At 43.5% G+C, this 26,404-nt stretch overlaps 1 protein-coding gene across 3 annotated transcripts in view; it reads left to right on the forward strand.

Annotated features, from left to right (window-relative positions):
• ADGRE5 (adhesion G protein-coupled receptor E5) overlaps nucleotides 1-26,404 on the forward strand; it is a 181,031-nt gene that overhangs the window by 92,907 nt on the left and 61,720 nt on the right. The window contains exons 5-6 of one of the 3 annotated variants that reach the window (XM_085654301.1): nucleotides 5,121-5,255; nucleotides 14,204-14,350. The exons of 1 other annotated variant lie outside the window; for it this stretch is intronic. In XM_085654301.1, coding sequence (XP_085510427.1) covers nucleotides 5,121-5,255; nucleotides 14,204-14,350 — 282 coding nt within the window. The remainder of the gene's footprint in view (nucleotides 1-5,120; nucleotides 5,256-14,203; nucleotides 14,351-26,404) is intronic. One more of the 3 variants, XM_085654302.1, reaches the window with a different exon arrangement.

A 26,404-nucleotide genomic window follows, 5' to 3' on the forward strand; every position in this document is an offset into this window, starting at 1 on the left:
TTATGGTGTGATCTGACCTTTATAGAGATTTGGGGGGAAAACGGGTTTCTTCGAGATTCCATTTACATAACAACTCTCATTGGGATTTAGGGTCTGTGTTGTTTCTTTTCTCCTTGCTACTGCTCATGCAATGGGTAGGTTGGCATCTGCTATCTCTCTAAGGTAACCCACTGTAGTCAGGATTCAAGAGCAGAGAGTGTCTGGCCACAAGAAGTCAATTCACTCACCCTCGCACCCAAGTCCAGAATATTCATCTTGAATTTTGACACCACAGGGTAACTCCATGTGCCTCAACAAGTCTGGCTAGGCAAGCTGTTCTCATCCCTCCTCCTTTTGATCAACAGTGCAAGAACCAGGATGTTTCTTCAAGGGAGATATGTGCATTCTCCATAAGCGGGGCATTCTGGCAGCAGCTAAAAACCGATCTTCCACTTTAGAGAAAATGCAATTCTAATCTATATACTTAACCACCGCAAGGTATTACCCCTACAATTAGAGAAACGACAGAGTTGCCTTGTCTATTAAACTCAAAAGTCTCTACAGCTCTTTTGTAAAAAATAGGGGGTGGAGTTTGGTGCATTCACTAGCAGTCGCTAGGAACCATTCCGGGATTCAATTTAGTCTGGGTGGAAGAGCTGGGTAAGAAAGAGCTCCTTTCTTACCCAGCTGGACATTCAAGCTGGAAGATAACAAGTGAGGGTCTCCTGCAGGAGACCCTCACTTGGCGTCTCCCAGCTTGAATGTCCTGCCTTAGCTTAGCCCCCTTTCCTGAACATGGTGTCAATACATTTTTAGGTATTTTAGGGAACCTAAATATGTCAAATAGGTCGAAGAACTCTAAATCCACCCAAGAGAAGCTAAGTAGGGGTAAAGAAGAGGGTGCTGTGACTGTAGTATCACTGTTTAGCCATTGAGCACTAAATACAGGATAGTTGGCCTATAGAGGGAGTGGTAGCAGTAGGGAGAACTAGGGATCAGATTAAGTGAAATGTGTAACCTGTCCTATCTCCACACATTGGCACACAGAAACAAGCGCAGGGTGTCAAACACAGAGACCTGCATCTACAGCATCATTATTGCTGCAATCTTTTATGCATTACATTTTCAGATTTGTTCTCCTTTTTGTGATGGGCACAAATCTCAATCTCTCTCTTTTTAGGTCTCGCCTTGCTATCGCGTAAGCAATCGTAAAGCGAGACTATTGTAAGGGGAATTTAAAAGTGCTCCCAAAAGCGGATTGCATGGCGAGCACGCGCACAATCACGCGCATCGTGCTGCCATGCAATCCGTTTGGCATCGCACTTCAAAGGGTCCGCTCCCCGCCTGGAATGCACTCCCCCGCCCCCACCACCCTCCGCCGGGCTTGTTGAAATGTGCTCTTGTCGAAGAGCTCCGTGCTCATCAAAGCACCGCTTTGATATTCTTATCACGATCACCTCATGAACCAGACTCCTGCCTTGGCAGGAAACAGCCCTAATTGACACTCAGATTTAACGGAGCTGGGTTGCTGTTATCTGCGTGCAGCTCCTGAGAAAAATGTTAATTGTGACAGAATAGGCCACTTCTGGCAAACCGTGTTCCAATCTATTCTGCCGAATCAATATCTTTGTCACTGAATGGATGTTATGACAGCCCTGCTCTTTAAGCTCCTCGGCGCTGCATTCCTTGTTTTATTTGTTGAATTATCAATCATGTGTAATAGATACGTTCAGTTAACTTCCTTCTTCATTTTTGTAAATAAAACGCCTGGTTGGCTTTATGTAGACGGAGGTTTGAAACTTCTAGTCTTCCAAAATGAAACCACCGCACGCACATAGTTGCAGATGTCGTCTCAGTCCGGTTTTATCATCGCACGCGTGGTTACTAAATGGTTACATTTGTGTCGCGTTCTCTTTTTGTTTTCTTTTAAATAAAAAGCGAACTTTGAGACACCCAGCGCTTCTGTTTTTAGGTAAAGCCAACAGTGCCAGCCTGCACAGAGCTCCTGTGGGAATGTAGATGATGCGCTAATTGAAAAGACTTTTATGCTCCCAAATTTAAGTTTCAGCCATTTTGCAGCTTGTGCGTTATGACATGTTTATCCCCTTTTATATAGTAGAACACGCATTAGCAAAGCCAATAGGGCTGGCTTTAATGTACCAACAAATGTAAACAGAGGCACTCAAAAATGCTGGTTACATTGTATGCACAACTGTTGTTTATCATACTAAAGCCTAGCCTACTATCTGTGCCAATGCTGGGGAAAAAGAAGCAAACATATTGCTTTCAGTATAGAAACAGACGTGAATGTGCCAAACAGCATAGTTGAATTCGTTTTTAGATTTAGAATAATCCCATGTCCATTCTAATGGAAGTACTTCCTGGAAAGCGGAATGATACATCACCAAGCTGATAGCATGAAATGAAGGAGTAATCCTCCTCTGAGCGGAGCCTAGTCAAATCCAACACTATACATGTTGTAAAGAATTGCTAAAAATATGTCCCCCAGACAGCTACGCTATCAAGGAAAACAAGCATTTGCAATGCAATAGGTCTCGCATTTACACGGGTTTAAGCTATTGGCATTGTATATGACAATGCCTTTTATTTATGTTTTGAAAACCAAAACATAAATAAAGGGCATTGTCATGTACAATGCCAATAGCTCTAACTGCATAAATGCGAGACCTATTGCACTGCAAATGCTTGTTGTCCTAGAACCAGTGATTGATCCTAATTTTCCTATAATCTTTATGATGAGTGGTAGTAAAGCTTATGGTGCACAACGAGCAATAAATCCATCTTTGTAACGTTTTATAGCATCACTCTTTTACTCCATAGTAGAAAGAGTAATTAATGGTAGTTAGTAGTCATACATGTCAAAGCGAAAAAGTAAACACAGGGCATACTGCTCAGTCCTCTGTCTACATCAGAATGTAAGACAATATCACAATTAATGCTACCATATCTGTAAGACCTCATATTATATAGCATGTCTGTGTAAGGTTCCAAAGAAAGACATACTAAAAGTGTGTTATAATGTTGATAGGCCTTGTACGCATCAAGCATATTGCTGATTTAAATTTTCTTTATCTTCAGATACTTTTGTAATATCCAAAAGGGTAGTCCTTACTGTGTACTGAGATTACAATATTAGGATTAGAAATTGATTTTCATTTTATTTCACTTCTTTATACCCATGTTTTGTACCTGTCAGAGCGTCACAATCAATTGTTCCTGAAAGCATGTTATGCTATGTTATGTTATAGGTGACTCGTAGCGCACACGTTCACCACAAGGTTTCTTGGCTCTAGTAGCAGAGGGAATCATCGATCACCAGATTATTAGTAAAAATACCCTGCAGAGTAGTCAACTGCTTGAGACTGCACTTAGATGACAACAAAGAGAATAGTTTGCCTGGTCTCCTGTTGCACTGTTTAAATTCAAATACATCCCTTAGCTTTTCAATTTATTTCAAATATATTTTGTTGTTTATCAGCTTGTTAATCGTATCTCTACAAGAACAAACGACGTAATATAGATTTTTAGAAAAATATTAAAAGTACGTGCATTTTTTTATCTCTGATATTTTTTAATCCACAGATGTTGCCACCTGCTCATTTATGTTCTGTAGGCCAGGGTCACCCTTTAAAGAGCATGAATTCTACATTGTTCTTGCAGTGTTTGCTTATGTTGTTTGAGATTCTATGTGCTCTTTTCCAATTATGCCCTTAGTTGAGTTGTAAGTATTTGCCTGTAATTAAAATGTTACTGTATTTATGCCAGTTCGCCACATTTTTTTTCTTCTGATGTAAGGTGATATTAGATTATCTTGCAGTTATGCTTTTAAGGCTTGTCACTGATTAAATCTGGTACTTATTCTTTCTTGATATCCAGAAAATGATAAAAATCCATCTTTTTTCCTTTAAGTTGTTATGTAATAGCAGCTTAAAAAATAGCATTGGTGCTGTTCCTTTGTGTTACTGCTCACTAAGAATGAGCAAATCTATTACACAATGTTTAAAAAAAAATAATCAAATTTTACTCTCTATGTACTTTTCACAGGTATGTTTGCTAGCAAGTAGATACTACTCCGTAGATACTAATTCCACAAGTAGCTATGAGGAATGCACTTGGGTTACCAACTGGCAGTAGTTCAGATCTTTTAGTGCAGAGGAAGAGCCAATTCACACTTAATGACTGTAAGAATTTGGCATTGGGCAGATGATGAGATGAAAATTACACTCTGCACATATTAGTGTTGCTATGCTCTGCACAGAAGATCAGTACACGGTTAACTCATAATGGAGGAAACACAATGTCTTTGCCCGTGCATGCACTGCATGTCTGGTCAGCTCATAGGTTGTCGGTGCAAACTAGGATCATACATGCCTGAGGAAAAGACTAGTAATCTCCAATCACTGACTTACTTAATCTACTTATGAACTTGTGTCTCAACCAACTCCAACTGGAAATTGTAAATACTCTCACTAGTTTTTGCACCTGAACTCATGCACAGAGATCACCTATACGAGGGCTGTGGCCTTTCTCAACGTGGATACTTAAAGTCTGAATCACCAATGCATGTTCAAAGACACAACTTCCTTTGACCTTTTTTAAAAATTCAATAGGTTTCTCTGTATGAACCACAGCCATCTGTTCCTCAAGGTTGTGTGTGTCACTATCACTTGGCCGGGAAGTATTGTCACCGTTTCTTCTTGTTGCTCTCACCACATAGAAGTAATTCTTTCATAAAGTCATCTTGCAGACTCTCATTTGCCTCTCGCGGCTTAGTCTGACCTGAGATATGCCAAGAACTCCCTCATCTTTTCAGAGGAGAACTTCTCATCCTAGTCTTAGGATAGCTAATCCATGACAGATTATCGAGAAGACCACTGACTATCTAAAAGATCCACATTTTGATTTATTGTAAATGTACCTTTCATGGATAACCTTTAAACCTTGCTTGGAATCAGACTCCTATTTTTACTGTGGACATCCACTTTTTAGATTAATGTAACACAGTCACATTATAATGTAAATTCAAGGGATCCATTTCACCAGTGGCTTGTTTTCTGAACCAAAGGTAAAATAATACTGACAGAGTAGAAAAGTCATCTCTGTACTTCTTTTCATTTCAGGCATTGGTGGGGGTGAAAAGAGCACCACAATCGGTTGTTCTTATGAAAAGTGCATCAATACTTCTTTCGGCTGCATGTGCAAATGCCCTCCTGGCTATGCGAAGAGTTCTAAAGACCCCCACAAGATATGCAAAGGTACAATGCGGTGACAGCATACCTTCCCAACATTAGAAATTTGGAAAGAGGGATGTCATGCATTCTCCAATATAAATTCATGGAGTAAAGATGTATTCTGAGGGCGAGCATTGAAGATAAATAAAATAAAATTCTAGGTTCCAAACTAAGAGGAAGATGAAATGTCTGTGAGATCAGGTCAAGAAGAGAGTTTTAACTATGTAGTTATAACTGTATGAGAATGAGAACTCACTCAGATCTTCGATGAATTAATCTGCAAGAGAGTTTTCCTAAGAGCTTCCCAGGCTGAGTGAGGTACTGAAAATAACTCATATTTCCATATAATTTATCATCCATAAATTTTCCATTCGGCAACAGCAGCAAGGCATCAATGAGATGAAAGAGCAATAAACGTGATGCCATCCCAGCTTCCAGTCAACACTGCACCTGAAGTACTGCCTTGAATCAAAAAATATATAGGGATATCTGGACATAGAAGAGTTTGACCAAACTGATGCTCCTCGTGGACTTAGTTTGATCATTCTGCAGTCGTTGCATCTTGTGGTATTAGGTTGGCCAAACACCATAAGGCAAAGCATCATGTATATATCTACTGTTTAACTCTCTTGGCAGCAGAAAACATTTGGTGCAGGATTGATCTTCTACGAAATAAATCTGAGCAGCAAAAAGCATGGTGTCAGGAGTTGTTTTGCTGTATTAATTTATTGTTCAGCAACAGACATGCACTTAGTGCTTCTGTCCTGCGTACATCACTGAGCACAGAGGGCACGCTGGTAGTGCTTCTCGTCTTGTCTGACACAGTGTCTTAGATCAATTAACCGACATGTACTGTTGGCGTGTTTGTCATGTCTTCTATCAATGATCTCCAAAAGGTGCTTGTGCTTCTTGAAATAATGCTTCTTGTCTTGTTTTACATCAGTCAGTAGATGACTGCTTGCTTTGTGTGCTTCGTGTCCCAACTTACTCCGCTACACAGCAGTAGAAGACTTATTGCTAGTACTTCTTGTCTTGACTTTCATCACTGAGCAGCAGAAGGCATACGGAGAGTTCTCGGTATGACTTACATTAACTTACAGTATACGGGCAGTTCTTCTATCACACATCAGTAAACAGAAGAAGAGATAATGCTATTACTTATTGTCTTAACATTCACCAGTGAGTAACAGAAGGCATGCAGATGGTTCCTTTAGGTAAGTTTTCCACCGCCAGGCAGTTTAAGGCAAATTCACAGTGCTTCTTGTCCTGTCTTCCATCAATGAGTTGTTGCAAGATTCATAATGTTGATGCTTGTTGTCCTTTCTAATGTCACTGAGCAGCTGAAGGTATGTTAGTGCTTCGTGCCCTGCAGTATGGCAATTAAAAGAGTGCTTCTTGCTCTGTGTCACGCTGCTTAGCAATGTAAGGCACACTGTTTGTGCTTGTTGTCCTCTCTTTATGTCGATGAGCAGCTGAAGCCATGATTCCCTTGGTTTTTAGTCTTTACCTAACTAATCAAGAGAAGTCACAGCGTGGGTTGTCTGTGCTCTATTGTACCTCGTGAGGCAGCAGAAGAGGTGGCACCAGTTGTTTTTATACTGTTTCTTTACACTAAGCAGCACACACCATGGTGTTCCATGGTCTATGTCTGGTCTATGTCTTGTTATACCTCACCAAACAGAAAAAAGAATGGTGTTCAGTGATCCATGTCCTACTTTGTCTCACACAGAAGCAGCGAGTAAGGCGGTTTGTTCAAAATCTCATATGATTGAATAAATATTTCTTCTATCAACCTGACGTTCAAGATAGTTTAAGCTTTTGGCCTCTTGTTCTGTACCTAGAAGACATTTGGGCAAAATATAATCCATAGACTTGTCGAAAAATGACATTTTAGAGACATTTTAGATTCCGAATGCAATAGATACTAATGCCAGACAACCAACAATGAAGGTAAATCATTTGTTCTTCTCTAGCATGGGTTAAAAATTGTGTCGTAAGTGTAGGAAAGTGCCCCTTTTTGGCATAGTTACTCTCATTTTTTGCCTGGTATTTGATGTAATTTTGACTGGAATGCACTGGGTTTCTGCTAACCAGGTCCCCAGTGCCAGTGCTCTTTCCCTAAAACAAGGGAACTGTTCAATTGTTCCCAGTTGGCAAGGCCATTAGCACCTCTGTAAGCCCCTAGTAAATGGTACCCCTGGTACATAGGGCATGGGAGCTAAAGAGGTTCCCTAAGGCCTGCCGCATTTATTGTGCCACCCTAAGGGACCCACCACCAAACTCATGCAGGCTGCCTGAAATGGTGCAGGCAAATCTGAAAACAACATGGTACACACCCTGTGTGCCATGCCCTCAGATACTGCATGAGATATATAAGTAAGTCACCCCTACAGCAGGCCTTACAGTCCTAAGCCAGGGTGCAATATGTTACATGTGAGGACATATTTGCATGAGCAGTTATGCCCCTGTGCTGTCTAGTTCAATTGCTAGATAGTACTACTGAACAGGGAAGCTACATGATGGCTTCGCTGAAACCTGTGGTGTTTGATATCAAACACCTTGTCTTATTAAATCCCTGCTGATGCCAGTAGTGGATTTATTAAGATATGCATCCATAGGGAACGTTAGCGGTGCCCCTAAAAACCCACCAGCCTCTTAGTGTGCTGGCTGACTGGTATCATCCACCCTCCCACCACAGACATGTTTCTGACCCCCTGCAGGTGAGGCCAGGAAAAAATGCTGCTCCAGAGGAAGAGGAAGGTGTTCACACCTCCTCCAGCAGGATTGCTAGTGAATCGGCATACCAAGGCCAGGGACTTGAAAGCCCCTGCCGCCTTTGATATCCAACCCCAGCTTCCCCCAGAACTGGGAAATGCCACCTCCTACCATAAGGACCATTTGGCACCAGGACAAATGACAAATTAGCTATGCTAGGAGGCATGATGCCCTACCATGCCTGTCACACCCCTAAGGTGTGCTGCCTGATTTGTCCCAACTATGAAAGAATGATTCCATCATCTTGAGTTTGGTGGAATTTGTAACTCTGGGACAGGGTTCTGCCCACTACCCACAGGAAGTGGTCATATGGGGGGCGGAGTGACCCCAAGGGTAATTAGCCCATTGGCTACCACTCCTCACTCCTCTTAATGCCCCTAAATTCAGTATTTAGGTGCCCCCTGCCACCAGGAACTCAGATCCATCTGACTGAAGAAAGAAAAAGATAAAGAAGAGCCGAAGAAGCAATAACTGCAGACTGATAATGGACTTTGGTGCCAATCTCTGCCTTCTTACCTGCTCTTGTCTGGACAATCCTGACATCCCGACTCGTCCTACAGCTGTACATCCTCCAAAAGCCTCGGAGGGCCTCCATCACGTCACCAAGCCATCAGCATCTCCCTTGACGTAGAGGAGCCACTTCTCTGCATCCTGTAGGCACCAACAGCCACATTCGGTTCACCATTCTGCTGTTTACTGGGACCACAGACGCAGCAGCCATCCAGGAGGAGGTCCTCATTATTCAGGAGGTCAGATCTGTCTCCCCACCAAGTGTGAAGATGCCAGGACCAACAGGAGCCGTCCTGTACAAATGCCTGGGGTATCGGACCTTCTGCAGCAACCAAAGCATGTTTGAGTCCAATCCAGACTCCAACACCAAAATGATCAACCAACTGACAAGGGACATTTGCATCGCAGAGGCCAGCACTGAGAGTGGCCCAGCTGTCCTGTTTTGCCCCCCTCTGCAAGTCCAACCGAGAACCATGAGTACCTTTGACGCACAAGCCCAGCCGACCAAAACCCTCTGAACCCGAACTTCCTGCCCCGGGTCCACGATAAACAACTGTGCCTCCCTGCTTCTAGGACCCTCACAAACTGAGACCTCCTTTGGGAGCTCCCAGACTTGACCCCAAGTCCCCCTCTGCAGCCTGTCTCTAGGTGCGCCCCCCCTGTTCCCTACTGTGTAGCGCGCAAGGCTACCAACCCGTCCGGCACTTCTGCACCCGGACGTTCAAGGGCAATAAACCCAAACTGCGGGTGATACTTTAGACATTAGCCTCCTAGCACCTTAAGTCCTAAATGGGATTCCCGGAATACAATTGCAAGTACCTGTATGCAGTGTATGCCTTTTTCTCCCTAGGAAAGCATTACCGTGTAAAAACACATTTGTACTACAATTTTACTTACCTGTAAAAATTGATATCTTGAGAAGTACATATCCAATTACAAAGTTCTTGGTGTTGAAAAATATATAAAATACTTGTTAGTTTTCTAAATTGGTCTCGAGTTTCTTGAGTGTGTTCTCATTTATTGACTCTATGTGTGTTCAACAAATGCGTAACACTACTCTCTGATAAGCCTAAACCGTTCTCCCACACTACCACAAAAGACAGCATTTAGGATTATTAATTTAAGCCCTGTAAACCAATAAGGGTTGTCTGGACTTTCCACATTGTGTACCTCTTTTTGGTACTCAACATAAAAAGTCAGCTCCCTACAACATACTTTGCATTGCACTTTATTATATTGTAGCATTTCTACTGCTGTTTCAAACCCCTTGTCATAGGATACTAAACAGTAGTGTTGTTTGAAGAGAAGCATATGGAGTTATTCAGGTCGGCGCCTCCGTAATGGCAGAGGAGCATCGCCCAATGCCTGCAGATGATAAATAAAACGATAATAAAACATTGTTATTAACTTTTTATTTATCTCTGTCTGAGCGGCTTATGTCTGTAGTCCGCAGCAGATGGAGCGAGAGGGACGTGGATGAGCCAAGGCAGGGAGGAGTAGTGTGCACTTATAAGTGTGCATGTTAGTTTGGCAGGCTGTCTTAGGCCGGCCAAACTGACATGCGCACTTATGTTTCTCCAACCCAGCTTTGTTCCACAACCGGGTTGGAGAAACACCACAGGCTCCCAGGTACTGTCTGAGTGGCAAACCAGGCTGCTCAGACCAATCCTGGCGTTGCTGTCATGCTAGGTATAGCATGAGAGCAGCATCTGGATTGGGTGAGGAGCCTGTGCATTCAGGCCCATCCACTTCCGGGATGGGAGGAGCAGGAGCATGAGCAACGAGGCGTCTGGCAGCGGGAGCAGCATGTAAATGATTTTATTTATATTTTTTCTTTCCCACCTCCCCCCCCCAACTTTGCTCCCCCGCCCCGCCCTACCAGTTTCGGTTGGCGGCAGCCGCCCCTGGAATAATGGCCCATCACACTGTGTAGATGCTGTCAAACCAACAGTAAGGTAACCATGCATGTGCAGAAGGCATGAAGAGGTTTCTATTTTGTTGAATTACAATCGCAATAAAGAGGTGGAGTTGTTGCCACAATCCCTTCAATTACCTATACCAATAAAGAGAGACACGCCATCCATTTTGGTGTTCACTGCTTAGTTCTGTGTCTCACTTTGTCTTTTTATAAAACTCCATTTCCATCACCCACGGTCTTTAATTCGGAGCAGTTGTATTTACTTATGTACACCAGACATTCAATGGACCTAACAAATCTAGATGGCAATAGGTGGATTAGCAGAAAAAATATTTCTTATGACTTCTTTGGAAGGACAGCAGAGACTCTTTCTGGATGTGAAAGGGTAAATTGTTCTGTAGAACCAGCCCATGTAGGCATTTACGAACCAAAGTCAGGTTTTTAAATGTCATCCTGGCTTCACTGGTAGACACTGGATTGCTTTCCTTGAATATGAAACCGGATCTCTTTTGCGGGGTCCAAAGTATAAATGATTCATGGTGTTTTGAACTTCTTGCAGTCATGCCATATGGCCCTCGGGAGACCACCAAATAATGGATAGACACAGATTTGCTTCAAATTAATCAATGCTTCGTTGTTTTTTATTTAAACCGAATAAAGATGAACACATTGGCCAATCAATGCTTCTACCACCACTATATGGAAATCCAAGGGTGTAAAGCCTCCTGATCTCCAAAGCTGATACAGCTTGAGCCAACAATCTTTGAAGACTTTGTCAGTTTAGGGAATGAAATTCATCTTTGTGACACAAACAAATTCCAGATTTTTACATGGCCTGGAAACTTAGTTGAGACATCCATTAGGATATGGGGATGATGGCAGATAATAGGGCAAATCATTTGTACCAACCCATATATGTAGTTATAGATCTGCAAACGTTTATCTTTTCTGCAAAGAGCTGGTAGTGACATAGACCAATGTACATATTTGCAAATAATACTTTAAGGAAAGCCCCTCTGGTGAGTCTTGATGTAGGAAGCTGGCTCTGTACGTACTATACCAAAGTAAGGTATTGTGTCCACAAAGTTCAGGGGATCCCCAGAGATATAGCAGAGGCTAAAGTAGATAATACCGTACTTTCTTTTGTGGTAGTGTTGTTGAGCGTTCAGGCTTATCAGAGGGTAGTGTTAAGTATTTGTGTACACAGTCAAGCAAGAAATGATGTCACACACACTGAGACTGAATCCAGACCAATTGTTTGTATAAAAAGTTATTTTATTGTTTTATTTCTAGAACCACAATTTACTTAGTAACGGGTAAGTTAAACTCTTCATACAATGTCACTTTTTAAAAGACAGTGAATACTGGTTTGATAGGAATATTTAGACTACTTTTGCAGTTGAGAAAACAATTGGTGAACTGTGTTAGGTTTGCAGGTAAGTAAAAGGTTTTAGGATTGGAGTTTTGGGGGGTCGAACCAGGGTTCAGGTTGGCACACAAGGGGCACCACCACCGGCACTAGGGTGGCCGGGTGCTGAGTGCATGGTTCCAACGTTAGCCAATGGGGCTCACATTCAGGCCACTCGATTTCGGGAGTCAAGCTCCTGGGATTTAGGTAAGGGCAAAGGAGATCCTAGATTGACACAAGTCCACACCACCAGCGGTGCAGGGGTGGCCGGGTGCAAGGTGCTCAGGAGGTGTCGGTAGCCAAATGCTCTTCTATGGAGGATGTTGGTCACAGAAAAGGGCTGCAGGCTGGAGCCAGAAGACTGGACGAAGAGAGCCAATGAATAGAGGATGAAGTTGAAGAGTTGCTGGACACCCAGACACCATCGGTTGGGCACCTCAGGTCTCAGGAGCTGCAGGTACAGGGGTGTCCTTTCGTGTCGGATTCTTCTCACCAGTTCGGGTCGCAGGTGCCCTTCAAGATGAGGCTGCAGGCGTCAAGGAGAAGGTCGAAGGAGGTCGTCCAACACTGGAACACAGGTCCAGATCGCTGGGGGGACCTTGCTGGGGAGTTCGGCCTCTCGAACTCACGCCGTGGGAGTTGGGCGCAGAGTGGTGAGGACTCGTGGATCTAGCTCTTCGGTCCTTCTTCTTCTTGTCACATCAAATCTGAAGAGGCAAGTTTCAGAGGTGCCCCTAAATAATAGACTTAGGGGAGTTGCAGGGGTGTGCAGGTTGGGACCAATGGGTCATTATCCTGGAGTGTTTACACACCCTAGTATGCCACCTTCCAGTGGGAGGGGGGCATAGGCCTCTTTCTGATTGGAGGCGCCCGCCCATCTTCAAGATGGTGGGGACTGAGAGGTGGCCTTCACTTCACCTCCCCCACTTGAGGAGTGGGGTTGGCAAAGGTGGGCACCCCTCCTTTCCTGGGTAGGTTTTCCCGCCGGTTCTCGCACCCAAAATGGGGATCAGAACCAGCGGGAGCCAGTTGCTCATAGCAGAAAAAGGTTGGGGGCTGCTGACAAAGGCGGCAGGCCTTTGAAGCTCCCTCTTCAAGGACCCTGCCCATCCTGGGGGCAGAAGCATGACACCTCTGCCCAGGATGTGCTTTGTTTACAGACCCAGAGAGTAGAGGCTCTATACTTAGGGGTCCAGAAACCTACCGGGTGGTGGCAGATGGTTGGGAGCCTGTAGGAACCACACTAGAGTTGGTAGGTTTTCAAGGGGCATCTCTAAGGTGCCCTCTCAGTGATTTTTCATTAAATCACACACTGGCATCAGTGTAGGTTTAATGTGCTGGGAAGTTTGATACCAAACTTCCCAGACTTCGGTAAAGACATCATGGAGCTGTGGAGTTTGTGTTGACAAGCTCCCTGCCCATGCACTCAAAATGGCTCCACTGCACTTACAATGTCTGTGAATAGCATAGACACTGTAGGGGCATATCCTACACTCATGCAACAGAAACCAACTTTACCATATCAAAGAAGACAAAAGCTACATCTAAGAAAACGACATTACTAACTCATTCTATGCATATGATAGTCACTTACAGTAAGTGGAATCCACGGCTATGTATGGGTTTGAAAGACGGCATTACTTTTGACGGCACCAGACCTCTTTCCCACATTGGAATATATTTGTGACTACCTATCATTCTGTTACTGCTTGATTTTAGAGCCCTTCTTAGGACATTTGCTTGCACCTGACATTGTTCTGCTTCCAGCAAAGTTCTATTTATATCTCTACTTCTGCACTTGATGGGGCATGGTTTGCAATCTTGTTTCTAACTACTTACAAACAAAGTAAATTTCTGTTATGCTGTATTCTAAGATTCTTAATCAGTACCCATATGCTCCAGGCAAAATGACTTTAGGCATAGTGTGTTCTCACTTCGAGGAGAATCAGTGGCGTAACCAAACTTGAGGGTGCCCCCCTGCAAAGTACAAGGAGGGCCCCCCTTCAGACTCAATCAGGAGCGCTCAGGCCAAGATACTGTGCTGATGAGGCCCCCCGCAGCTCAGGGCTGCAGGGGCCTATGTTACACCACTGGTCACTGTACAAAAGGAAAGAATCTATCTACAATTGGTGGGCACGAGTTAGGGCAACCAACGTCATAGTGAGTCATGGTGAGCCTCCATGTGCACAAACTTAAACCTTTGTTATAAACAAATACAGTTCCTGCGCCTTCCATTAGAATAATGCACAACATGTGAATGTAGTACAGTGTCAAGCAACAAAACTGTTATTACACGTAAGTAACCACTTTTCTATCGCTTACTCTACCTAACATTCATATTTATTCAATTTTCTTTCCCAGATATTGATGAGTGTGCAAAAAATGCCAATATATGTGTCCCTAACGCCAAGTGCATCAACACCCCTGGGAGCTATAAGTGCACATGTGATGAAAAAAGTGTCCCTTCTTCTGGATCTGGAGACTTGACTAACCAAACCACATGCCTGAGTGAGTATTTAGCTATTCACTGAGATTATGTGCTTAGTAGCACAGGGTTCCCTGTTCACACTGGATCTGCATCTACAAGTCGAGGGACACAGACAGTGCCTAATTTGTGACAGTCATGGCAGGTGCAGGGTACCAGAACCCATTTCTGTGGAATAAGCACCTATTATTTTTTATCATTAGATTTATACCCAGAGCAAAAGAGAAAGGCCTGAAGTGAAAAAGGAGGATAATATATATATATATAATCTACTGGCGGTCGCCAGTAGATAGTTATAGTTAGGACCGTGTTTCCATAGGAGTTCCGCAACATTCTATTTGGAATAACTTTGGCGCCGATTGATGAATCCTCGCGAAATTTTCAAAATAGGTGGCGAGCTCCGCTCCGCTCGTACCCTGAAAGTCTCGGGGGGATTCGTCAAGCGGGGGCTGAGAAAAAAGGGGGGTCTGAAAACGCGTTTTTCCCATGCAATTTTCCATAGGGACCGTTAGTCCAAGGTACAGCCCAAACGGTTGAACAGAATTACTTTAAATTTGGCAAAGAGGTAGTCCTCAGGTCAGGGATGTGCCTTTTGCATATCTGGAGTCAATCTGTTCATTAGTTCCTGAGAAAATTGCAGTTAAAAGTACATACATATCTATAGTCGCGCACCGTGCGCGCACCGTAACGTGCGCGAGCGTAATTCTGATTGGATGTTACATGTCAGTCAACTGTGGTAAACAAAAATCTTCTTTACCGGACTGAATTTCATACGGGATCTTGAAATAAAATAAAATAGCTCAGAATAACAAGAGGCAGAATCCGTGGTATAAGAGTTTCTAAATGGGCTTTATTCCATCAAAAATGGCCGACTCGAGTCGCGGCCTTCAGGTTCCGTCACCACGAGGGTTCAGGAAGTGAAGTACAATAATTTATTGACAGACATGCATTTTTATAATAAGTACATTACAATGAAACGAATGTAGAAGGCGTAACATTTGATAAGAAAAGTGACAAAACAGGTACGTAATCGAAACTAGGCGTAATAAGGAATAAAAGAAACATGATTGGTTAGGATTATCAGACATAGGTGGATCTATAAGATAATACTTGGCATAGATGCGCGCGCAGCAGCATGACGTGTGATTGACGTGCAACTAGGGGGTGAAGGGGACTTGACATTTAGCTCTACATGTGGAGACGAGAAGTCTGGGGGGTCAAGTCAACCTAATCCCAAATCATATCTAACATCCTATGTTTAAAGAACTATGTTATCCACAAGGAAGGACTCTCGGACAGAATCTAGTCTATACTGACTGTGTGCGTGCACAAACGCCTAAGTGTCTATATGAGATGCGAGGGGCAGAAAACTTTCCATGGCAGCAGGGCTATGAATCACTTGCAGGAGGACGGAAAGGCTGAGTCCTTTGCTTGTGAGCTAAAGGAAATGTTTACCTAAATCACTAGACAGGAATGCATCGGCTGAAGAGCAAAATAGATAATTCGAAGGTGAAATACAGCTTCTTGGCAGGCAGGCGAAAACTGGCCGAGGCAGGCACCGTTAGCTGCACAGGGAGTAGGGCAAAGTTCATGGATACAGATGCGAGCTCAAGCTGAAGCTGTCAAAGACAGAGAGCAGGGAAAGGCTTTGAGGACAGAATCGGGCCTACTTGCCTGAACTGTAAATTATGGAGTAACTTAGCCATATAAAGTCGGTGGCCTTTCATACTTAGGAATCGAATATCCAGCCCATCGATGGCGGATCTGACAGAGAACATGTCGACGGTAGACACACATATGTTTGCGTCTTAGAAACTGGAACTAGAGGGAACATACATGTACTTGTAACATGCATATAGAACCGTTGGGGTCCAAGATAGGGGACATAACTGATCAGGAAAATCCACATTTCCACATTCCCTCCTTGTCCCCTACTTGCCCTTCAAGAGATATCAATCTTCATCATTCCATCGATTTGCTCATGGAGCATCATTTCTTCTTCCTTCTTCTTCCGGCATTTTGAACGAGAATTGTGATATGGAATGCATGATGTGGCACACAGACCACAAATCGCTGGTCCACATTGCAGGCATAAACAACAACTGAAGAGCATAAGAAGGCCAATACCTAGGAAGGATAGAACTCTCCATCCCCAGGCTGATATCACACTCCAAAACCACCCGGACCACGTCCAAGTGCCTGGATTTTCGTGTATCTGGCTTACAATCTTATGAAGGCGTGTTATAGCTTTATATACAGATGGCGAATTTTCTGGTATGAATATGCAGCAGCTGGATCCGATGACCCTGCAAGCTCCGCCCCTATCGGCCAGGATGACGTCAAGGACAAGACGATTCTGGAGAACAACAATTCTCATCACTGATTGTTCCTCTGTCAGATTGCCTAGGGCGGCTATAGTCTCATTTACTACAGCTTCAAGAGTCTTGGTGAGTCTACGTATCAGCTTACTATTTGATATTGTACCTATATAGGGAAAGATACCTTTATTGAAATCTGCATACTTGTCCCATGCCGTCTCAGTATAATCGACAACTGGGAGATCTCTTCGCTCTCTATTGTGTACTAAATGAACATTTCGATAATAATCAGGGGGAGCTAGAAAAACAGGTGGCAGAAGGAATGCTATGTAACAGGTACCATCCCAATCTAGAGGCAAACGCATATATGCAGTCTGACCACATATAAAGTAAGAATGGCGAGAAGCTCTAAATGAAGATTTACCTTGATCACTATATTCTACTGTAGTAACGCATTGGCTATGGCCCATGTGTATGGAACCAACTTTTCTCACACATAATTCACCCTTAACTGGAAATACTGACATAGTGGGCAGAATTAGTTCAACTTCGGATTTGACATTCAAAATCATAAGATTAGGCGTAAAATTACCTAATTTATACACTTCATTTTCTAAATCAGTTCCTGTTCTACTGGGGTGACCCTCCTTATTAGGGTGACAGACTTTGAATAAAACTAGATTCAGATTTCCCCATATCCAATGTTGTTGATAAACTGCTGTGTCTGGGTCTATGGAATTTAATAAACTAAACCATGCTCCACAGGAGCCATTGTGTGTGAACGGATGTAGAAAGAAAGGCAGAACTCCTTTGTTATTCTGATAGGGAGGGAGTCGGCCACACACCCAACAATTGGTGGCATTACTAGTCTGATGGGAATGATGTAACATACTAATGAATGTGTTATTGCGCAGCGCAAGTCTATAGGACAACTCATGTGGGGGGAATTCACTAAAAGAATGTTCATCAGTTATATTGAAAGCACGTTTAGAAACAGGATAATACATATGCAACAATATACTTGCAGTAACTAAAAACTCAAGAAAAACAAAATTAATAAAGTCACAATACAGTGGTTACGCAGTAATTTACAATAAGCATGTCGTTTCATTATGATTCTGGACTCTACATGATTCAGACCTAAGGGATACATGTCGGGACAGATTCAACCGCTTCACCTTGGAGAGGATTTAAACAATCAAATCGTCCGACAGTTTAGATCTGGACCTGAGTTTCTGCTTGTAAAGTTCGGTGCTACTGGCCTCAGCCAAAGGTAGCTTTGAGTCAATGGGGGAAGACACACGGGGAGTACTGTTTGTGTCAGGAGGAAGTCCATGAAATTTCTTTATATGGCTGGAATGCACCCAGCCTTTTCTCCCTTCGATCTTCACAGCTGTTCTGGTCGTCAGCAGGACCAACTTAGGACGCCTCCACCTTGGCTCCAGTTGGGTTTTCCGATCAAAATTCCTGACGAGAACATAATCGCCGGGAATTACATCATGAGGTTTCACCTCGGTGTTGTCGGGAAAAGCTGCGACTACCTGTGAACGACAAGATTGTAGTGCAGACATCAAGGAAGCCAGGTAATCTGTCAGCATATTACAATCAACATCAGTTATTTTACGGGGTATAGGCGTCCCCCACATATTCGGTGGTCTACCAAAGATCACCTCATAAGGGGATAGCCCTGTTCGAGAGTGTGCTACCATCCTCATGTAAAATAGCGCAACTGGTAAAGCTACTATCCAGTCCACACCTTTCTCCTGACATATTTTAGACAGTCTGATTTTTAAAAGTTGATTATGTCGTTCCACGAGACCTGCTGCCTCGGGGTGTCGGACACAGTGGAATTTCCACTGATATCCCAACAAAAGTGAGACATGTTTCATCAATTCGGATGAGAAAGGCTGGCCGTTATCTGAATATACAACACGTGGTAAACCGTACCGTGGGAAGAATTCTCGAACTAGCTGCTTGGCAGTAGTCGGGGCAGTGTAATCTGATACGGGATACGCCTCTGTCCAACGGGAGAGAGCGCAGACAACTACGAGAACATATTTGAATCCTCGACAACGTTCCATCTGAATATAATCCATCTGGAGGACTTCAAAAGGATGGTCAGGAGGCTGAAATCCACCCTGCTCTACGGGAACACTCTTTCCTGGATTAAACTGACAACATATCATACAGGTACGAACCTTTTGTTTAGCTGCTGCTCGTAAATGTTTGTTGAACCAAATGTGCTGAATGCTGTCTAGCATAGCCTTCTCTCCTAAATGTGCTGGACTGTGAACTGTAGCTATAATGGCTTGAACCATGGAATCAGGGAGAAACCATACAGATTTCTCCTTCGTCATCCATCCTTGATCTGTCTGGATCCCTCCTAGTTCAGTCCACTTCTTTATTTCTTCTGCTGTGGCATGTGTCTGTATATCAATTACGTCAAGTGCGGGATCCTTAATTGTCATACACTGTGTTGGTGTCTGAACTATTGGCTTTGTCATGTCTAATGTGCGATTCTGAGCAGTCTGTTTAGCTGTTCTGTCAGCTAAATCATTGCCTTGAGAAATGATATCAGTAACCTTCGTGTGTGCTTTACATTTCATAATCGATATAGCAGTGGGTAGATGTATTGCGTTTAACAAAGCATGAATGAGGGGTCCGTGCTGAATGTGGGCACCATGGGAAGTTAAATAACCTCTCTCTCGCCACAACACGCCGAAGTCGTGTACAACTCCGAATGCATAACGTGAGTCAGTGTATACATTAACTTTCTTATTTGTGGCTTGAATACAGGCTTGTGTTAGAGCAATAAGTTCTGCTGCTTGGGCGGACAAAGTATCTATACAATTTGTCTCAATAACTTCAGTGTCTGTTGTGACTGCATACGCGGCCACTAAATCTCCTGTACTTGTTCTCATGCACGATCCGTCTACATACAACGTCAGGTCTGGATCTAACAACGGAACGTCTGTCAAGTCTTGTCTAGGTTTCGTCTTTATTTCAATGATTTCAACACAATCATGAGCTAGTGGGTCTGTTCCAATTACAGGTAATAGTGTAGCAGGATTCAATGTATTACACCGTCGGATCTCTATGTGTGGTTGAAACAATGTCAATTCATAACCGGTAAGTCTTGCTATGGTCAAGTGTTGTGTTTGTGTTCGGTTCACAAGAACCTCTACTGCATGTGGTACTTGTACTGTCAATGGATGTCCTAATACTATGGCATCGCTTTGTCTGATTGCTAAAGCTGTCGCTGCCACTGATTTCAGACATGCAGGCAAAGCCTGAGCTACGGGATCTAATGTACTGGAAAAATAAGCACATGGCTTGCGTGATCCTGCTTGATCCTGAGTGAGTACTGACAAGGCAGTACCTTCGCGTTCTGTAACAAAGAGTGTAAAATGTTTGCTATAACATGGTGTTGCTAAAACAGGTGCTTGACATAAAGCTTTCTTTAAGCTTTCAAAAGCTTGTGTATGTTCCTGAGTCCAAGGGAGAACAGTCGATGTGGCTGCCTCCTGTGTGGTTAACTGAATGAGTGGTTTTGCTAGAAAAGCGTACTGAGGGATCCACTGCCTACAATATGAAGTGAGGCCTATGAAAGCTCGCACCTCCTTTTGTGTCTGGGGTATTGACATGTTAGCAATTAACTGGATGCGATCTGGTGTAAGCTGCCTTCCCTCCTTGGACAGCGAGTGACCAAGATAAATAACTCGCTGGACACAGAATTGCAGCTTAGAAGGAGACACCTTGTGCCCCTTGTCGGCTAGGAAATGTAAAACTGTCAGAGAAGCTTTTTCACATTCTGGCTCGCTTCTCGCTGTGATCAGCAGATCATCGACATATTGAAGCAGTGCAGTATTGACTGGCATGTGGATACTGTCAAGTTCTCTCTTCAGTGCTTGGCTGTAGATGCTGGGGCTTTCTGTGAATCCTTGGGGAGCGCGTGAGAATTTAAAGCTGCGCCCATTTAAACTGAATCCGAACAAATATTGGCTTTCCGGATCTATTGGGACGCTGAAAAAGGCATTTTTGAGATCGATTACAGTAAAGAATGTTGCTTCGGAATCAATTGCTGTCAACAATGATGATATATCAGGGACCACAGGGAATTGTGGTACAATGCACTTGTTTAGTTCACGCAAATCAATAACCAATCGGTACACTGGTGGGGCAGTAGGATCAGTTCGTTTAAGAATCGGAATTATCGGTGAATTACATACATTGGAGTCTGTTTCTACAACTACTCCCTGGACAATCAGCTCATCAATGATTTTCAGCAAAGCCACTACAGCATCATGCGGTAACTTGTATTGTCGCATTCGTGGTAGTACCACTCCTGCTTTCAGGGTGACTCGATAGGGTGTAATGTTCATGCAGCCAACATCCGTAGGGCCTTGTGCCCATAGATGTACTGGTAAAGTCTGTAGTCGGGGATCCATGTCTCTAGACACATAGTGACCTTTAAAATCACGTAAAAACAACCTTACTCCTTCGGGAGAACAACATATTATGGCTCCTAGTGCTTTCAGAGTTTTAATTCCTAACAGATTTTCTGGGCATGATTTAGTAAGCAATAAATCTGTAGTTCGTGTCAAAGGTCCTATCGTAAGTGGTAGAGGCTGTGATACTTCATTAACAATAGGTTTTCCTGAAAAACCAAGGGAAATATTTTGAGAGCCTGAGAGGGGTGCCCCTGGAACTTCACTACGTTTTATGGTTGTTCGACTTGCCCCTGTATCGAGTAAGAATTTTCTATCTTGACCTAATAATTCACTATGTACATAAGGTCCTTCTTGATCTACAGGAATCTCGATAAGCGGTAAGTCAACTTCCCTCTCTAGGCTTGTTCATGCGTAACGCTGATACTCAGGGTATTCATACTGTGCAGTCTGATACATTTGTCGTGTTGTGGTTTGTGTGGCAGTAGCAGGCAACGGCGGTGCAGCTGGCACAAACTGTATGGGTTGCTGTGAGGCTGGCATGGACTGTTGTTGAACTGGCATGGACTGTCCATGCTACATAGCTCCTTGTTCATTCTGATCTTGTCTAACTAATCGTGGTCTCTCCTTTGCAATACCTGTAGCTATATTACGTTTCAGGACTGGACAATCGTGTACATAATGGCCCAGTTGTTTACAGTAATTGCAGCTTCCTTTTACAGGAACTGCAGAATCACCAGAATGTGTCACACCCTTTTTGTGACCATCTGCTGGTACTGTCTGAGAAACTAGCATTTTCATTTTTGTATCCTTCATGCGTCTATGCTCGTGTTCTTGTTCATCCCTAATTCTATTGTGATGATACTGTAACATTTGTAGCATTTGTGACGGAGTGTTACTTTGCCAGGTACTCTCGAATTTCAATATTCTATTCTTTACTGGAGGCAATGCATTTTCCACTAATTTTGTCACAAATAAATGTGGATATGAGTCACTACTTGCTTTTATACCACTATTTATACCAAAACATTTTTCAAATCGAGCATAATAATCGCTTGTGTCTTCATCTTGCTTTTGTTTGCAGGCTGTGATTGCACCCCAATCTTCCTTTTTTGTAGTTAATAAACGTGGCAGTACCTGTACTAGTAAACCTGGTAACAGTTTAACTTTATCCCCGAGCCCTGAACCTGCAGTTCGGCCCCTTTCTTCCTCTGCTAATGCTGTCCAGTCTATCTTTTGGTCACCCACTTCCCACTCTTTTTCTTTCAGTTTTTCATAAATGCCAGCAGGCAAAAGCACCTTTAATATCGTCATAATATCAGGAAAGGTGTACTCTCCCATCAGTAACATGTCTTTAATTTCTCGGTGGAAACCCGCTGGGTCTTTGTCATGACTAGGTACTACTTTCTTCATTTCCAATAATTCCATTTTTGATATGGGTGTGTAAACAAATACACGGTGAAACTCATTGTCTTCGCCTTTTATTGGGTGCACTTCTCGTAGGGGATTTTGTCTATCCATATAGTACGGCGCTCTTTCTCTGCGGGACAGCGAGAGAGAATCCGGATTTACAAAAAGGACATACTGCTTACGTGACACTAATATCTCTTTAATTAGCTTGTTACTAGAACCTCTCCATCTGTTTGTGAGTAGTTCCGTTAATATATCAGGTAAAGGACCAGGGTCAGCATGTTGGCTCTTATATAATATGAGGAGTTGCTGAATCATATAGATTCCAGCTAAACGTTGTTCATCTGTACTGAGATTAAAAAACGTGTGTGCTACGGTCTCATCACCGTATTTTTCAGGACTGTCAATCCAGTGAACGGCTGATCTGGCTAACTCTTGCTCATCCATGGAATCGAGGAAGTGGTAACCCCTTCGTTCTCGTAATATTTTATCTGCGGCTTGAAACGAATGTTCAGGAGACTTCAGATTTATTATAGGCGTCGGATACGTTCTGCTATTATTTGGGCATACTGAGTGTATGGGATCAGAAAAACATCTAGTATTTTCACAGGATCTTCCTCTGCCTACATAAGCTATGGTCTCTGACTGTCTTGCGGAATTCCCTGATTCGGACATTTCATCTTGCTCAAACTCGTCTGTTCCCAATCTCTCTTCATGAATACGCTCTATTTCTTTACGGATTTTTCGGCACATGGCTATTATACAATTTTGCTTATCGTGTCTCCCTTCTGATATATTCTGACTCCATTTTGTAAGAATAAGCATTGCATTCGGGTCTACCCCCGGGCGGTCTTGATTTCTGATCACACAGTTTATGAGGAAACGTAACAGTTCCCCCTGTATTTCTACTTTCTGGAATTCCATAGCTCTGTTAATACATCCTGGATCTCGTCCTGTTTGAACAAAATGATATATGTTATCTAGATGCGTAGTCATTCCTGGTAACCTTGCTAAATACTCTGCGGCTCGCCTGATACGTAATGATGCCAGGACCATTTCGTCCTCTTTACCAACCACTGGGTCATATCTACAATTTACAAGGAGTTCCTTAAGCGTACGTTCACTTACGAATTTAGGTGTACGTGAATGTGCTGACTCTTGAAAAACAAGTTTATTTATTCTGGGTGGTGTAAAGGTAATGCTAGCACCTCCCGTGGCCCCATCTGGGGCGTCGGGTGTGAATGGGTTCGTTGAACGTGACACAGCAACTATGGGTGTCGATACCCCTGTAGAATCGACTGCGGAGACAGATGCGGAAACAGATGTGCTTGCTGACGCTTGCGTCGGGACTTGCTGTTGCACGGGGACAGATACCTGATCCTGACGTTGAACCCCTACACCAGACGGTCTATGTGGTGCGGCGTTAGCATATTCGGGAGCTGCGTCGTCTAGATATGAGGAAAGAAAAACATCTTCTGCGGTTCTGGGATGCCCTTTTGGATGTACCTTAATTGGAAATAATGGGGGTGGCAAGTCTTTTGGCATTTCTGGAGCAGCCTTAGGTAGTCCTTCGGCTAGAAGGGGATACATACCATTCATAAGAGCATTTCTTTGTCTATTTACTTGTTCTGATTTCACTCGGATACCTTCCTCAATTAATAGACTTTCTTGAGCTTTATTTGAACTTTCTTTACTCCTCTCTTCTTGTCTACGTGCTTTTTCTGTTCGTCTATGAGATTCTTTACGCCATAACTCAACAGCGTCTTTCTGTGACTGTCTGACCTTTCTTTTCCATAACTCTTCCTCCACTTTCATGATGCACTCTGCATCCCAGGTTCCCGCTACGGGCCACCTTTGACTTTCCGGCAATCCCTTGGTATAGTCTACCCATAGATCAAGAAACAATATGGCATCTAAGCCATGCTTATGGTACATAAAATGCCCTGGAGTGTCCCTAGGAGGAATAGGAACTGCTTCTTCAAGCACCCCTTTTCTGGTAGTAATCTGTCTTAACTTCGAGAAGAGCGGCATATTGACAACTGATCTGATACTTACTCTTGAACTCACTTAATACGAAAAACACAATAATGAACAGTGAACAATGAACACTCATTCATACCACAATATTTGAACACTTTAAACATTAAACATTAAACATTTTAACAACGACCGACAATGATGACAGTCTGCCTAACTAATCACCACGCTGAATTCTTGACAATAACTGCATACTTCGGAATACTTGATATACTGCTAAACAGTACATATACACTGCTAAACAGTGCAGACCGGATTTGTGTACCCAAATCCGTCTTGACCGGCACAACCTATGTGCGCGTCAACACGCCTCCCCGGCGATGGTACTCACCGAGTAGCTCCTTGAAACGGAAGGCCTCAGAGAATGGACAGGACTCGATGACTGCGGACAGCGGACCCTCTGGACATCGGGATTTCGAAATAACTGGTGGGCCTCTGTATACCTCGGATCTTGCTCTCTCAGCTAGGCTCTGGTCGGGATACTTCGCACTTCTCACCGCCTCGTCTGGGTTGATCGCAGCCTCAGTCGCCCCCGCTTGACCGGAGGGAGCTTACAGGAAATCCTGCTGGTACGCGTTTATGGTCCGTCCAGCTGTGGCAGGAGACCGGGCCTGCAACGCACCGCCGGCGCGTGAGATGAGAAAGTGTCCCTATTCGGGCGCCATTATGTGGTAAACAAAAATCTTCTTTACCGGACTGAATTTCATACGGGATCTTGAAATAAAATAAAATAGCTCAGAATAACAAGAGGCAGAATCCGTGGTATAAGAGTTTCTAAATGGGCTTTATTCCATCAAAAATGGCCGACTCGAGTCGCGGCCTTCAGGTTCCGTCACCACGAGGGTTCAGGAAGTGAAGTACAATAATTTATTGACAGACATGCATTTTTATAATAAGTACATTACAATGAAACGAATGTAGAAGGCGTAACATTTGATAAGAAAAGTGACAAAACAGGTACGTAATCGAAACTAGGCGTAATAAGGAATAAAAGAAACATGATTGGTTAGGATTATCAGACATAGGTGGATCTATAAGATAATACTTGGCATAGATGCGCGCGCAGCAGCATGACGTGTGATTGACGTGCAACTAGGGGGTGAAGGGGACTTGACATTTAGCTCTACATGTGGAGACGAGAAGTCTGGGGGGTCAAGTCAACCTAATCCCAAATCATATCTAACATCCTATGTTTAAAGAACTATGTTATCCACAAGGAAGGACTCTCGGACAGAATCTAGTCTATACTGACTGTGTGCGTGCACAAACGCCTAAGTGTCTATATGAGATGCGAGGGGCAGAAAACTTTCCATGGCAGCAGGGCTATGAATCACTTGCAGGAGGACGGAAAGGCTGAGTCCTTTGCTTGTGAGCTAAAGGAAATGTTTACCTAAATCACTAGACAGGAATGCATCGGCTGAAGAGCAAAATAGATAATTCGAAGGTGAAATACAGCTTCTTGGCAGGCAGGCGAAAACTGGCCGAGGCAGGCACCGTTAGCTGCACAGGGAGTAGGGCAAAGTTCATGGATACAGATGCGAGCTCAAGCTGAAGCTGTCAAAGACAGAGAGCAGGGAAAGGCTTTGAGGACAGAATCGGGCCTACTTGCCTGAACTGTAAATTATGGAGTAACTTAGCCATATAAAGTCGGTGGCCTTTCATACTTAGGAATCGAATATCCAGCCCATCGATGGCGGATCTGACAGAGAACATGTCGACGGTAGACACACATATGTTTGCGTCTTAGAAACTGGAACTAGAGGGAACATACATGTACTTGTAACATGCATATAGAACCGTTGGGGTCCAAGATAGGGGACATAACTGATCAGGAAAATCCACATTTCCACACAACGTTCGAATC

Source organism: Triturus cristatus, chromosome 4_1 (genome assembly GCF_964204655.1).
Source record: "Triturus cristatus chromosome 4_1, aTriCri1.1, whole genome shotgun sequence".
Taxonomy (NCBI): domain Eukaryota; kingdom Metazoa; phylum Chordata; class Amphibia; order Caudata; family Salamandridae; genus Triturus; species Triturus cristatus.